This window comes from Oncorhynchus masou, chromosome 21, assembly GCF_036934945.1.
Source record: "Oncorhynchus masou masou isolate Uvic2021 chromosome 21, UVic_Omas_1.1, whole genome shotgun sequence".
Lineage (NCBI taxonomy): Eukaryota > Metazoa > Chordata > Actinopteri > Salmoniformes > Salmonidae > Oncorhynchus > Oncorhynchus masou.
The window spans coordinates 34,860,320-34,874,905 of NC_088232.1; the positions used below are offsets into that span (position 1 = coordinate 34,860,320).

At 44.0% G+C, this 14,586-nt stretch overlaps 1 protein-coding gene across 1 annotated transcript in view; it reads left to right on the plus strand.

Moving 5' to 3' along the window:
* Positions 1–14,586, plus strand: part of LOC135508226 (latent-transforming growth factor beta-binding protein 2-like) — a 149,964-nt gene that overhangs the window by 90,380 nt on the left and 44,998 nt on the right. The window contains exon 9 of the mRNA XM_064928273.1: positions 8,836–8,910. Within this exon, the coding sequence (XP_064784345.1) occupies positions 8,836–8,910 (75 nt within the window). The remainder of the gene's footprint in view (positions 1–8,835; positions 8,911–14,586) is intronic.

Sequence of the window (14,586 nt, forward strand, 5' to 3'; positions counted from 1 at the left end):
TGTGCAATAGAGATTGCATCATCTGTTGGTGCTGTATGCAAATTGGAGTGGGTCATGGGTTTTTGGGATAATGGTGTTGATGTGAGCCATGACCAACCTTTCAAAGCATTTCATGGCTACAGACGTGACTGCTACGGGTCGGTAGTCATTTAGGCAGGTTACCTTAGTGTTCTTGAGCACAGGGACTATGGTGGTCTGCTTGAAACATGTTGGTATTACAAACTCAGACAGGGAGAGGTTGAAAATGTCAGTGAAGACACTTGCCAGTTGGTCAGCGCATGCTCGCAGTACATGTCCTTGTAATCCGTCTGGCACTGCGGCCTTGTGAATGTTGACCTGTTTAAAGGTCTTACTCACATCAACTGTGGAGAGCGTGATCACACAGTCGTCCAGAACAGCTGATGCTCTCATGCCTGTTTCAGTGTTACTTGCCTCGAAGCGAGCATAGAAGTTCTATAGCTCGTCTGGTAAGTTTATGTGACTGGGCAGTTCTTGGCTGTGCTTCCCATTGTAGTCTGTAATAGTTTGCAATTGCTGCCACATTTGACGTGTGTCGGAGCCGGTGTAGTACGATTCCATCTTAGTCCTGTAATGATGCTTTTCCTGTTAGATGTTTAATCGGAGGGCATAGTGGAATTTCTTATAAGCTTCCGGGTTAGAGTCCCGCTCCTTGAAAGCGGCAGCTCTACCCTTTAGCTCAGTGCGAATGTTGCCTGTAATCAATGGCTTCTGGTTGGGGTATGTATGTACAGTCACTGTGGGGACGACATCCTCAATGCACTTATTGATAAAGCCAGTGACTGATGTGGTGTACTCCTCAATGTCATCGGAAGAATCCCGGAACATGTTCCAGTCTGTGATAGAAAAACAGTCCTGTAGTTTAGCATCTGCTTCATCTGACCATTTTTTTTATAGACCGAGTTAGTGGTGCTTCCTGCTTCAATTTTTGTTTGTAAGCAGGAATCAGGAGGATATAATTATGATCAGATTTGCCAAATGGAGGGCAAGGCAGAGCTTTGTACACGTGTGTGTGTGGAGTAAAGGTGGCCTAGAATTTATTTTTTCCTCTCTGGTTGCACATTTAACATGCTGATAGAAATGAGGTAAAACTGATTTAAGTTTCCCTGCATTAAAGTCCCCGGCCACTAGGGCGCCGCCTCTGGATGAGCTCTTTCCTGTTTTGCTTATGGCGGTATACAGCTCATTGAGTGCGGTTTTAGTGGCAGCATCGGTCTGTGGAGATACATCCCTGGATGTATCTCTCTGCTCCCTGTCTTTGTCTTCAGTCTTAACTCTGATTCCCACACCATTCCCACATCTTTCTCCTGTTGTTCTCCCTCTATGGCAAGGATTCACTGAACTCTGACTGATTTGGTAAGAGATTTCCCATCCAAGACACTGCCAGACTACATTGTTATTTTTGGTAGTTAAAGTATTATTATTGTTATATGGAGTGGAGAAAGCCATGGTGCAGTGGGGAAACTAATGGGTTTATGTTTTTGGGAAGGACGGAGGTTGACGTAATGGAGGTTATGACAGTGAGATGTGCTTGTCAGTCCCAGGTCTACACTGTGGAAGCCCCGGCCCTGTTCAGCCTTGTAGGATCGAATGAGAGAGAGAGACCTTTTTAAATTTCAGGTTTATAAGGTTGACGTGTGTCGCAGTTAGAGCTGCTTGTCCCCCTGGGATGCAAGATGAAACCTGATTGGATGAGTAAAGGAAAGTGTTAGGTATGTAGTTGACAGCTAATTTGCTTTCGAAGTATATTAGGAAACATATCTAATGAAGTGAATCCAGCTCTTTGTAGATACAGTGGATCAGATCACTAAAATGATAGTGCCCGAGAAGCCGGTGTTTGGAGGATACATTGGCACTGTGTTGTCAAGGGCTGGCTGGTCGTTCGTTCTGTCGGATCAGTTGCCAGAGACGCGACCCAGTCGTTAAGTATTTTTGTTCTGTATCTATGGACGCTACCCAGTCGTTGGTTCTAAATGTTCCATTGCCATCCCGGCTGGCAACATTCTTATCCCTTGCTTGCTAGCTAGCCAACTACAGCTAACTTAGTCATGTCAAACAGTGCAGCCGGGAATAACAACAAAGTAGCTTCATTTTAATTTGTTTAAGATGTTTTCTAGTGACATTTATTTGGATACATCCATAACAATGAGTCAATGATGTGCGATTTTGCCTGGCATAGAAAATGTGCTCTCACTGTTGTTCAGAGGAGCTAGACAACAACCCCGCACACACAATCACTGCAAACTAGCTGCATTTAATTTTGTTTTACCTGTTTTCTATTGACATTTATTTGTATATATCCATAAAAATGATGCCAGCTGATTCATGATTTCAACTGGCTGAGAAAAGTTGTCTGCCTGTCTGTCTCGTCCCAACGAACGACACGTTCATTTCTATAGCACAGCTGGAGATCAAATTTCAGTATTAAAACAATGTTGCAAATGTTGAATAGACAGACAGCAAGGTCAATACAAATTGAAGTTCAGATCCAAATGCTAGTCTACAAAAAAAAACGTCTAGATGCTTATTATAGTGCAGATCAAGTTTATAAATTGCCTGGCTGGGCTGATGAGACAGTATATTGCTCAATGAGATGGAACAGAGTAAATAGGCATTTCACCATCATAGCTTTAGCCAGTTGTAACTTGTGGAATAGACACTGGCTGGAATGTGGTTTTAACCAATCAGCATCCAGGATTAGACTCTCCCATTGTATAATGACTGATATATCAGTGTCTCAGACTTTTTGGAACAGGGACCAACATGCTCTGGTTTTCTACATTGATCACTTTAAGTGAAAGGTTCATCATGTAAAATAATCTGAGACACTTGAAGAGGCCACTGGCTCTGCCCTGAGTGTGACTCTTTGACCTGGTGTGAGAGTGACTCTATATGGAGTATATGGCCACCCATAGTAATTATATTTCTATGGTGCCACTAGGGTTGGGCAGTATACAGTCAGACTGTATAAAATGTTCTCAATGGGCTCATTAGCATTTAGCTGGATACCACCTAATCGCCACCACTCCCTGTGTGTTCCATGGCTTATGTAATTCCATAAAGCATGGCTCCGGTTGTCTCCCTATCTGTCATTCCGGGAAGTCTTCCCTCCCATTGACTCTTCTACTCCGGGACGCTGGGATGCTTCCCAGGGAGCAGGATCAGAGGTACCTCGGGCCCACATAAATCACAGTCCTAACCACGGGAGCCCTGGCCCTGGAGGCACCTCCTCCCTAGGCCACTGAGGTCACACCGTGATGCCACAGCATGATGATGTCAGCCTCCTGGCCCTCTGCCCCTCCTTCCTTGACCCAACCCCGCCCCACCAGGCCTGCCCTATACTGAGAAAGCTCTCTCGCTCTCTCGCTCTCGCGTTATTCCTGACCATTAGATCACTAATATAAGATGAGGAGGAGAGGGCAAGTTGCAGATTGACCCACATGAGATCATCCCTCCCAGTCCCATGGAGAAATATTGAATCTGCCATTCATTTAGGACCAAAGCATGTGCGTGTTACTTTTTATTAGCAGTGATCAAACATTGAACACTTGTTAATGACCAAGATCAAAACCGAGCAATGGGTGTGACTTTGCTAAACATCTGCTGTGGTCCGTGCCAAGGTTCCAGGCTGCTCTCTCTCTTTACTGCTGCATCCGCTCTCTCATGGTGATTAGACAGAGACGTTTCCATCCTTTGATACATTCTGATTCGTTCTGTGTTGATTTAGTTTAACGCCGGGTGCAAACAGTGTGAATCTTTTTGATAGACAGCGGTGTGGCTAAGAAGGGCTGACTTGGCCTGGCTGCTCACAGGTATAAATCCTAATGCAGACATAATCTATCTGTCCCAGAGAGCACCGCTGTCCAAGGCACCGTGCCAGTGAGTTGGAGGCACATGGAAATTAAATGTGTGTAATAAGATACGTTAGGCTTGTTCATCATAGGGTATGGACTGTACCATGTCGTCTCTTGGCCTTGCCCCAGTGGTAAATATTTCATGTCGAGTGGCGGCAGTGGGGGATTATGGGAGTGTGTCTGTTTTTAAATGGGAGGTCACAACCACACTGCCATGGGCATCGTAAAGAAGGGAGGAGAGAAAATGATAAACTGTCAAACTACGAACAAAGATGCAAAATGCATCAAATTATGTTAAACACTGAGATAATTAATAGGATGTTTTTGAATAAGGATTCAATCAAACCGAACATGATTGAGATCAATGCCTTGATCGAAGCAGCTCAATTGTCTATATAGAATGTCTGCCACAGCATGGTAATTGTTGGTGCCTGTGAACACACAGCTGGGAATTTAATTTACTCATTATCAAACTTTTAGCTGGTATACTGAGTTTTTTTGTAAGACAAATGTTTGCTTTGCATTAGTGTATTTATGTCTGGGGCTGATCTCATCATGGGGATGTTGATGTTGGGCTAATTATTTACATTTGAGTTATTTAGCAGACAGTCTTATTGAGAGTGACTGGTCCCCTGTGGGAGTCGTTGCAAGCACCATGCTCTACCAACTGAATCACAGGGGACCTAGGCTCATGTGACTGTCTCATCTGATGTCCCAGCGCTTGACTGGCTGGCTGCTACTGAAGGTCTTATTTACAGTGCTGGTGATATGGGCCATGCCAGATTGGCAAACTTGGCTTGTGCCAAACAGACTTTCTGCTCTGAAAGCAATTTACTTCCCCTTAGCTGTTTTCTCTAATCAGCCGTTGGCCTGGAGGCCAGAGGGAGATGACTTCTTTCTCATCTTTGTCTCAAAGGGACTGAAACAACTCCTTGTGATTAAAGGGTTGAGTTTGGTCCATAGCAGTTTGTTCTCTGAAAGCATGTCACTTAAAGGGTCTTGAAGGGTCTTCGCACTCATGTCTGTTGTGTTTCTATAGAATATCTAACGTTGGAATGGAGAGGGAAGATTGTCTCCCCTTCTCCTGTGGATTGCATCCATTCCCCCCCTCTGGTCTGCCTCTTCTTCTCAGGTTCTCCAGCTGGGGTTCTGGATTAGCCTGGAGGTAGGGAGTGACTGGGGGCAGGCCTCATGGGGGAGCTGGATATTGTGGGTTCAGTACAGTGCTATGCCTGTGAAGGATGTGCCAATCGGACCTCAACATAGGCCTCCACATAATGATTGCACTACATTTCCAATTAGATTTCTGTCAAACAGAACCCATTTGACTAGCTAGACCTGCCCCTCTTCCTCCCCACTCCCCCTCTCTCTCCTTACCATCACTCCTCTTTTGCGTAACCTCTCCTCCTCTCTAAATACCCTCAATAAACCCCCACATGTCAAAATGCCTATTTTGAAGCCTGTCCTAAGGTAGCTTTGACACCTGTTTTAGAGTAGAGCTTTCACTGACATTTATTTGGCTCTCAAAAGAAAGCAATGACACCTACTAAGAAATTGTATATGACGCTAAAGCTTCTATATGTATCTTTTTGGGTGACCAGACCAAATTCACATAGTCATGTGAGTTATAGATCTGCCATTCATTGAAAGCAAGTCTAAGAAGCGGTAGATATGTTCTATATGCGCTATTTCTATGCTTCCTGTTCTTAAGTTTCGTTTTTGCGTTTTTTACTTTCGGTTTTGTAAACAAGCTTCAAACATCTGAAAATACAATATTTGGGGTTTGAAAATATATTTCACAACGGTTTAGATTAAAATTAGGCAAACTATTAGAATTTTAGCAACCAAGAAATGGTGACGCGATTTCAGCATTTTGCACGGTTAACTGTTTACAAGCAAATAGAGCTGAATGGTTGCAAATAAAATTCCTGATGCAATTTCAAGATGACTGTTGAAGTACAACAAATCCGTCAGGGGTGACAGTCTTTTGCAGTGAATGAATGAAGGGGGATACAAGTAAGGCCAACAGTCTGTGTCCCTGTGCTTCCTCTTTGTAAAGAACAATGAATATGCACCAGTCTGGTTTCTCTGTCCCAGCATCCATGTAACCAGGGGGAAAACTAATGATGCAGCAAGGTCACTCTTGCGTTCGACTGCTTTGGGATCTGTGACAATGAACATTGTCTGGGTCTGCATGACGGCATGTCAAAACCATTCCACAGTGGCATTCTACACACAAAACATCCTGAACTAGGATATATGCTAGATTTTTGCTCTTTGGGTATGTTTGTTGTCGATTGCACTAGCCATCAACTAGAGCCCAGAGTTTTTCCTGGTAGCGTAGTTAGGCAAAACTGCTGGTCCTATTTATGCAGTATATTTTTGGTTTGCCATTGTCTTTAGCAGTGGGTTGACCATAGAGATGATGACTTGTCATCTCAGGTAACCTGCTGGTGAAGCTACTTCAGACAGACCTGCTCTCCTCTGTGTTCCCTCCAGTCTCTCAGTACTAATAAGCTTGACTGGGAGGCCCGCCCCCTGCTGGGCATCTCTTGGCCTGTTCTCCTGCAGTCACACAGGGCAGAATCTGATCCTGTCCTCATGGGGGGTCGCACCTGCACCACCCGCTGCCCCGTCACAACAGCTGGGGATTCCATGGGTGCAGGACGGGGCGGGCAGACAGGAACAGGCTCTTCACTTTGACACAATTATCTCCGACCCAACATAGGAGCTCCCGTCTGGTCTGACCCACTTCTGATCTGCTGTGTGAACCTTCAGGTACCTCCACTAGCCCTGCCAGCTCCACAGCCCTGAACGCACACTGCGTTGTCTGTCTCACAACCACTCAGATGGGATAACATGGAAAATGATTCAACACCATAAATAAGATTGTAGGTACATTCCAGGTACCCAACAAGACTTCACCCTCCTCATCCCGGCAATATATTTTTTTTATTTTACCTTTATTTAACTAGGCAAGTCAGTTAAGAACAAATTCTTATTTTCAATGACGGCCTAGGAACAGTGGGTTAACTGCCTGTTCAGGTGCAGAACGACAGATTTGTACCTTGTTACTAGTCCAACACTCTAACCACTAGGCTACCCTGCCGCCCCTATTGATAGCCTGTTGATGAACTGAGGATCATCAATCCCACAAACGGAGAGAACTTTTGCAGCTGGATCTGGAATCGGAATTCCACCTAATTTTTTCCAATTAACAGCTTATTACATGTGTATGAAGGAATGGGAAAATAAATGGCAGGGGTTCCCAAACAGAGGAAGAGGAGGGCTGACTGCAGGGTCTCTGTGTGGCGTGTGTCCTACAGTGCTTCGTGGTGAGGTAAGGGCAGATGTGCTGATGTGGCTGTGGGGATGCCGGGCCTGTTTGCATGAAAGGGGCTCTTGTCAGGTCCTGTTGACCCACCGTCTACTTGCCTGTCAGACGGCCTGCGTCACCACTGTCTGTCAGACTACCTGTCTGCGACACCACTGTCTGTCAGACTGCCTGCCTGCGTCACCACTGTCTGTCAGACTGCCTGCCTGCAACACCACTGTCTGACAGTGGTGACGCAGGCAGGCAGTCTGTCAGACAGTGGTGTTGCAGGCAGGCATTCTGACAGACAGTGGTGCCTGGCAGGCAGTCTGTCTGTCAGACTGCCTGCCTGCGACACCACTGTCTGACAGACTGCCTGCCTGCGACACCACTGTCTGACAGACTGCCTGCCTGCGACACCACTGTCTGTCAGACTGCCTGCCTGCGACACCACTGTCTGTCAGACTGCCTGCCTGCCTGCGACACCACTGTCTGTCAGACTGCCTGCCTGCCTGCGACACCACTGTCTGTCAGACTGCCTGCCTGCGTCACCACTGTCTGTCAGACTGCCTGCCTGCGTCACCACTGTCTGTCAGACTGCCTGCCTGCGACACCACTGTTTGTCAGACTGCCTGCCTGCGACACTAGATATTGATGGTACTTATGGAGCTCACATATACAGTTTGTCATACTGTGTACGTGTTTCAAGCTATGAATGAGAATGTGTGTGTGTGTGTGTAGACAGTATATACTGGAAGATTTTTATCAGATGAGATCTCAATATCCTTTTCAAAGCTTGTGTTTGGCGCGATCTGATCAACTGGAAAAGACAAGAATGGTCTGAAAGTCACATGAAGTCAACATTTTTTTTACTCTTCCACTGGATGTAAAGGGAGTGAATACATTGTACTGTACCATCATGTTGAAATGAAAAAGACACCCTAGCCAGACTACAAAATTATGAGGAGGGCCATTCTCCTTTTAACATGTGTCTGATGATATTCTAGGAGGCTCTTCGTCTACGTCTCCTCTTTCAGTTTTCCATAACTGTGAAATCTGTGACTAATCACATTGCTCCTGTCCAGCATTCAGCTCCAATTTGCACCTACCTCAATCCCACCTCAACCCCTTCCCCCTATCCCTACAAGTGACGGCTCAGTGATTGCCATCTGATATTGAGAATAGCCTCCTTCCTCAGTACCAACAACTAAAGGAGCATGGGTGCCGAATTAATAATTAATAATGACATGTTTTCAGGCCTCAGCAAGTGTATGGCTGCGCTGGGGACATGAATGGACACAGAGTTTCTGTTTCTGTGTCCCCAGGGCCTATGTAATATGGCCTATGTAATATGATTATTAATGATGTTGTGTGTTGATGATTGTATGTGATGGCAGTACTGTCTTATAACTGTGGTTGATGGGGATCCATTTACATGGCAGCGTTTTGGTGTCCCGCAGGGCCCAGCTGTGGGTCCCCATCTAATTTCTCCCCCCGCTAAGCTCAGCACATCTGTAACATATGGTCCCCTGCTAGACATGAACCATCCCTCTCCCTCCATCTGTGTGTTATGGATGCAATGCTTTTTAAAGTAGACAAGCAGAATCTTTCTCTGATCAGTGCTTTTTCTTTTTTTATTTTATCCCACAGCGTATGCAGTGATTGCGAACGGTCAAGTGGAATGCCCCAAGGGTTACAAGAGGGTGAACCTGACTCATTGTCAAGGTAGGGGGCGGAGATGACAGAGATGAAGATGATGTCCTGTTGATTTGCTTGTGTTTAGTTATACCAATAGCGCAGTGGTCACCAAGTGAGTCAAGCTCACTTTCACAGTCAAAAAGCAAGCTGAGATCTACCGCTCAGAATTTTTTAAAAACATGACGTAACATTACCCTAATAATAACAGTTTTGTAAGAATGAGGTTTGGGCAGTAGGCCTAATACTTTATCACAGCATATTGGCTAAATGCCTGCCCTGACAATATTGTTCTTCTCAGACCATATTATATCTCAAACTTGAGTTTTGATAACAAAATAGATCAGTTGGTGTAGCACTTGTGAGGCAACGCTGAGCATAAAATGAAATAATTTTCTAATAATTTGCTTTTTATTTGACTGGACTGATGGTACCTGCTTCTGATGGTCATGGTGCTTTCAAGACAACTGGGAACTCGGGGAAAAAACTATCAAATCACGATGCCAGTGATCTTCAGGTCAAAAAAGTCAGAGCTGTAGAAAGATGCCAACGATTCGAGTTGGATGACCACCCCGCCAAAAAATCCCAGTCGCATCTTGTTTTTTTGGGGGGGGAGTTGTCTTGAACGCACTGAAGTTGTAAGTCGGAGATATCCGAATTCCCAGTTGTTTTGAACACGGCATTAGTCTCAGCAGAGGGAGGGAGAGAGCAGCAGAGGGTCTGCCTCTCTCGGTCCCTACTCTCTCGTTCCTTTCCTCTGGTGAGACTGACCAGAGAGAGGAGACACCGTCTTCCACCGGATGGCAAAACTACAGTCACACCTGCACAAATTCATGTAGTTCCTATGACCAGAGAAAGTTAAATATTCCTCTGTATTAAAATAGACACTACCAGCTGCTAATAATAATAAAAAACGCAGGGCTATTGATACACTTGGCTACTCATATATTGCAGCTGTATTGCGAGTGGAAGTAGGGAGAAGCGCGTTTTATGTTTTTAATCATGTTCAAAAGTGTTGACAGTGCTGAATAAAAACTTATGATCTCACTCATAAAAACAGCAGTTCTTTGCTGTGTTCTTTGACATTCTCTCTCTGGTCAGTGTTTTAAACCGGGATGCTGGCCTTCTAGGCAGAGTTCTTCTGTCAAGTGTCTGTTTTCTTTTGCCCATCTTAATCTTTTTTTTTTACTGGCCAGTCTGAGATATGGCTTTTTCTTTGCAACTCTGCCTAGAAGGCCAGCATTCCAGAGTCATCTCTTTTCTCTGTTGACATTGAGACTGCTGTTTTGCGGGTACTATTTAATGAAGCTGCCAGTTGAGGACTTGTGAGGTGTTTGTTTCTCAAACTTGACACTCTAATGTACTTGTCCTCTTGCTCAGTTGTGCACCGGGGCCTCCCACTCCTCTTTCTATTCTGGTTAGTACCAGTTTGCGCTGTTCTGTGAAGGGAGTAGTACACAGAGTTGTACGAGATCTTCATTTTCTTGGCAACTTTTCGCATGGAATAGCCTTCATTTCTCAGAACACTAATAGACTGATGCGTTTCAGAAGAAAGTTCTTTGTTTCTGGCCATTTTGTGCCTGTAATCGAAACCACAAATGCTGATGCTCCAGATACTCAACTAGTCTAAAGAAGGCCAGTTTATTGCATCTTTAATCAGAACAACAGTTTTCAGCTGTGCTAAAATAATTGCAAAACGGTTTTCTAATGATCAGTTAGCCTTTTAAAATGATAAACTTGGATTAGCTAACACAACGTGCCATTGGATCACAGGAGTGATGGTTGATGATTATGAGCCTCTATGTAATGTAGATATTCAATTAAAAATCTGCCGTTTCCAGCTACAATAGTCATTTACAACATTAACAATGTACAGTGCATTTCTGATCAATTTGATGTTATTTTAACCTCTAGCGTCGAGCAATCCCGTATCCGGGAGCGTAATCATAGCCTCAAGCTCATTAGCATAACGCAACGTTAACTATTCATGAAAATCGCGAATGAAATGAAATAAATATATTGGCTCACAAGCTTAGCCTTTTGTTAACAACACTGTCATCTCAGATTTTCAAAATATGCTTTTCAACCATAGCTACACAAGCATTTGTGTAAGAGTATTGATAGCTAGCATAGCATTAAGCCTACCATTCAGCAGGCAACATTTTCACAAAAACAAGAAAGAAAAACATTTTCAAATAAAATCATTTACCTTTGAAGAACTTCGCATGTTTTCAATGAGGAGACTCTCAGTTAGATAGCAAATGTTCAGTTTTTCCAAAAAGATTATTTGTGTAGGAGAAATCGCTCCATTTTGTTCATCACGTTTGGCTAAGAAAAACCCCTGAAAATTCAGTCATTACAACGCCAAACCTTTTTCCAAATTAACTCCATAATATCGACAGAAACATGGCAAACGTTGTTTAGAATCAATCCTCAAGGTGTTTTTCACATATCTATTCGATGATAAATCATTCATGGCAGTTGCCTTTCTCCTCTAAACCAAATGGAAAAGTGGACGCAGCTGGAGATTGCGCAATAATTTCGACGGAGGACACCAAGCGGACACCTGGTAAATGTAGTCTCTTATGGTCAATCTTCCAATGATATGCCTACAAATACGTCACAATGCTGCAGACACCTTGGGGAAACGACAGAAAGTGTAGGCTCATTCCTGGCGCATTCACAGCCATATAAGGAGACATTGGAACTGTCAGACAGTGGCGTCGCAGGCAGGCAGTCTGACAGACAGTGGTGACGCAGGCAAAATCTGGGGCATTTCCTGTATGAAATTTCATCTTGGTTTCGCCTGTAGCATTAGTTCTGTGGCACTCACAGATAATATCTTTGCAGTTTTGGAAACGTCAGAGTGTTTTCTTTCCAAAGCTGTCAATTATATGCATAGTCGAGCATCTTTTCGTGTCAAAATATCTTGTTTAAAACGGGAATGTTTTTTTATCCAAAAATTAAAAGAGCGCCCCCTATATCGAAGAAGTTAATGGACAAAAAATGTGCTTTTCTTTCAAAAACAAGGACGATTCTAAGTGACCCCAAACTTTTGAACCGTAGTGTATGAACATAAAATAAAAGCTGTGGACAAGGACACTTTATGCTGTCCAAAATGGTGTCAAGAGTTGGCAGCAAATGCAGTAATTAATCTAACTTTGATTTAACTTGCTTTTTCTGATCACTTCAATATGTTAACTAACAGTCCCTCATTTTTTGAGGCTGAAAAACCAAACTGACAGATATTCACAATATTTACTGGCCAGCTTCAAAGTCTTATTCCCATTCTGCTGGAGCTCCATTCCCAAAAATCATTTTGAATTTCAGCCTTTAGAACGACTGCCAAGGATGCAAAACAGAGATTCTTCTGGGATGCTGTCATTATTATCAAGCAGGTGTCCTCCTTGCCAAAGTGTGATTCCTCACAGGAGGAGAAAGAGTCTTGTGTCATATTGTGTGTCTGAGCACAGACGTGATTCGCCCTGCTCTCTCTTTTTGCTCCTGGTGCTGGGCTCGGGGGCTTACAGTGGGCCTCGCGTCACAGATAGAATGGCCCCTCAGAAATACAAGCTGTTTTGTGACCTCATGAGAGGCCTGTGTCTTCCAAACACTCCAGAAAAACACTGTCGAGGAACTGGTTCAGCTGGAGTCACCTATAGGGCTTCTTATGTAATGGAGCATCTATGGCCTCACTGTCAGATGTTTAGTATGGGCTGAATCATTTATTCATTTTTTACTCCCGGTCTGAGATATGGCTTTTTCTAGAGATAATATAGGCAGGACGACAGGCAAGCATTTCCATATTGGGCTTTTGAGGAATAACACATTGCTGTTCTGCTAAGGACAGGTCAAGTTCTTAACTGAGAAACATGCATCTCCAATTAATAGCAGCTTTGGAAAGGTTTGGAAAAGGATCACTCACTATTTCCAAGTCCTCGAATGGATGGGGTTTTTGCCTCATGACTTATGTTTAGTGTCTGATTCAAAACATTTAAACAGCTCTGTCTTATTTGACAGATAACCTCCCAGTCCCCACTCTAGCAGTACTCAACAATAATCATGGATATTACTGTTAAATAAAGTATGGCTAGGTATTTCCTTTACAATGGCAGTAAATAATTATCATGGTTGTTTGTGAATCCTCTACCAGTATATTTTGGCCCTGCAGTCATAAAGTAAGAAATGACAGGTCGAGTGAGTTCAGGACAGGCAGGTTGTCAGTTTAAGCGCAGTCAGGGGACTCTTTGGCTGGAGTCATCATTCTGCGTCATTACTACGGTAACAATGGTGTCATGAGAAACCTGCCGAACTCTGATGGACGTCTGTGTGTTCCATCTGTACCGTGTACAATAAAAGAGAATGTCTGCGGCAGAATGAGCGCGACCAACCAGGAAGTCAGATAGGTGTTGAGATTAGTGGAGGTCTCGTCAGTTCCAATCCCTTACCCTCGACCAGACTGTAGCACTAACACTATCCTGAATCAACCTAACCCTGGATTACAGACCCCATGTGATGAAGGAAGGCTGAGCCTAAGGTTGAACTTCAGCCTTCAGTTCAACATCCAGATAACATGCACCTTAAACCGGTCTCAAGTAGTCCCTATAGTGCCACAGCGCCTCCACAGAAGTGTTGTTTTCTCTCTAAGTGGGAGGTAGCAGAGTTTCCCCAAGAGAAATGGTTTGGTTAGAGCTCACAGTGTATAACCCCATGACAGCAGTTGTCCATTGCATCTTCTTTATGTGCCGCGTGGCTCACCCAAACAGGAAATATTGTCCGCCCATTTGCTTACAATTGAGTCAGCCTGTTTACATCATTAATAACAGAGGGGCTGGGGAAAGGTCAGCTAACGTTATGACCTTGAACTGGTTCCCCTTTTAATCCCCCATACCTCCAACACACACACACACACACACACACACAGGCACGTACATAGACATGTACATAGACACACAAAGACAAGCACACAGGCACGGACACACAGATCCACACACAGACGCACGCATGCACACACAACCACGCACATACATACTCACATACACACACACATACACACACAGCGAGAGAAGGAGAGGCCTGTACTCTCATGGTAGTTTTGCTTTTCCTCCCATCACTCCCCAGACATTCCTTGTTCTCTTATAAGCCATCTTTTTCCACCGGCCAGCACAACAGCGAAACAAGAGCAGATTCATTATTATTGGGAAAATCTGCCATGGCAACTTGTCAGGTTCTAGTCGTCACGGCGATGGGAAAAGACCTAATGATTTACTGTTGTTCAACACTGGAACCACCATAGGCCAATGGACACTGATGTTTGATTTTGTAAATAAAAAATATCAGGCCAAAAAAAGCTATGTCCTGCTTCTTCTCTGACTTTTCCTAAATGTTTGTATTTTACACTGCTCATTTGTCAGCATTTTGGAATCACAAACAGAAAAGTATTTAGGGTCTTTTTACCTTTTCACACCTATTCCAAACTTAACCCCCCCAAGACAATGTGCTGTAGGATGTTGGTACCCATCCAGGCGCTAATTCTTATTTCTCTCCTCACTGAATTAATGACAAATGAACGCATGTACGATAATTGTGCGCCTTACTTCACAATTTAATTTAAATTTGGCCTAATGAATGATAAGAAGGGTGATGAGGTTGATTAATGATGAGTTTGTGTTATGCCTATTTACAGTTGAAGTTGGAAGTTTACAT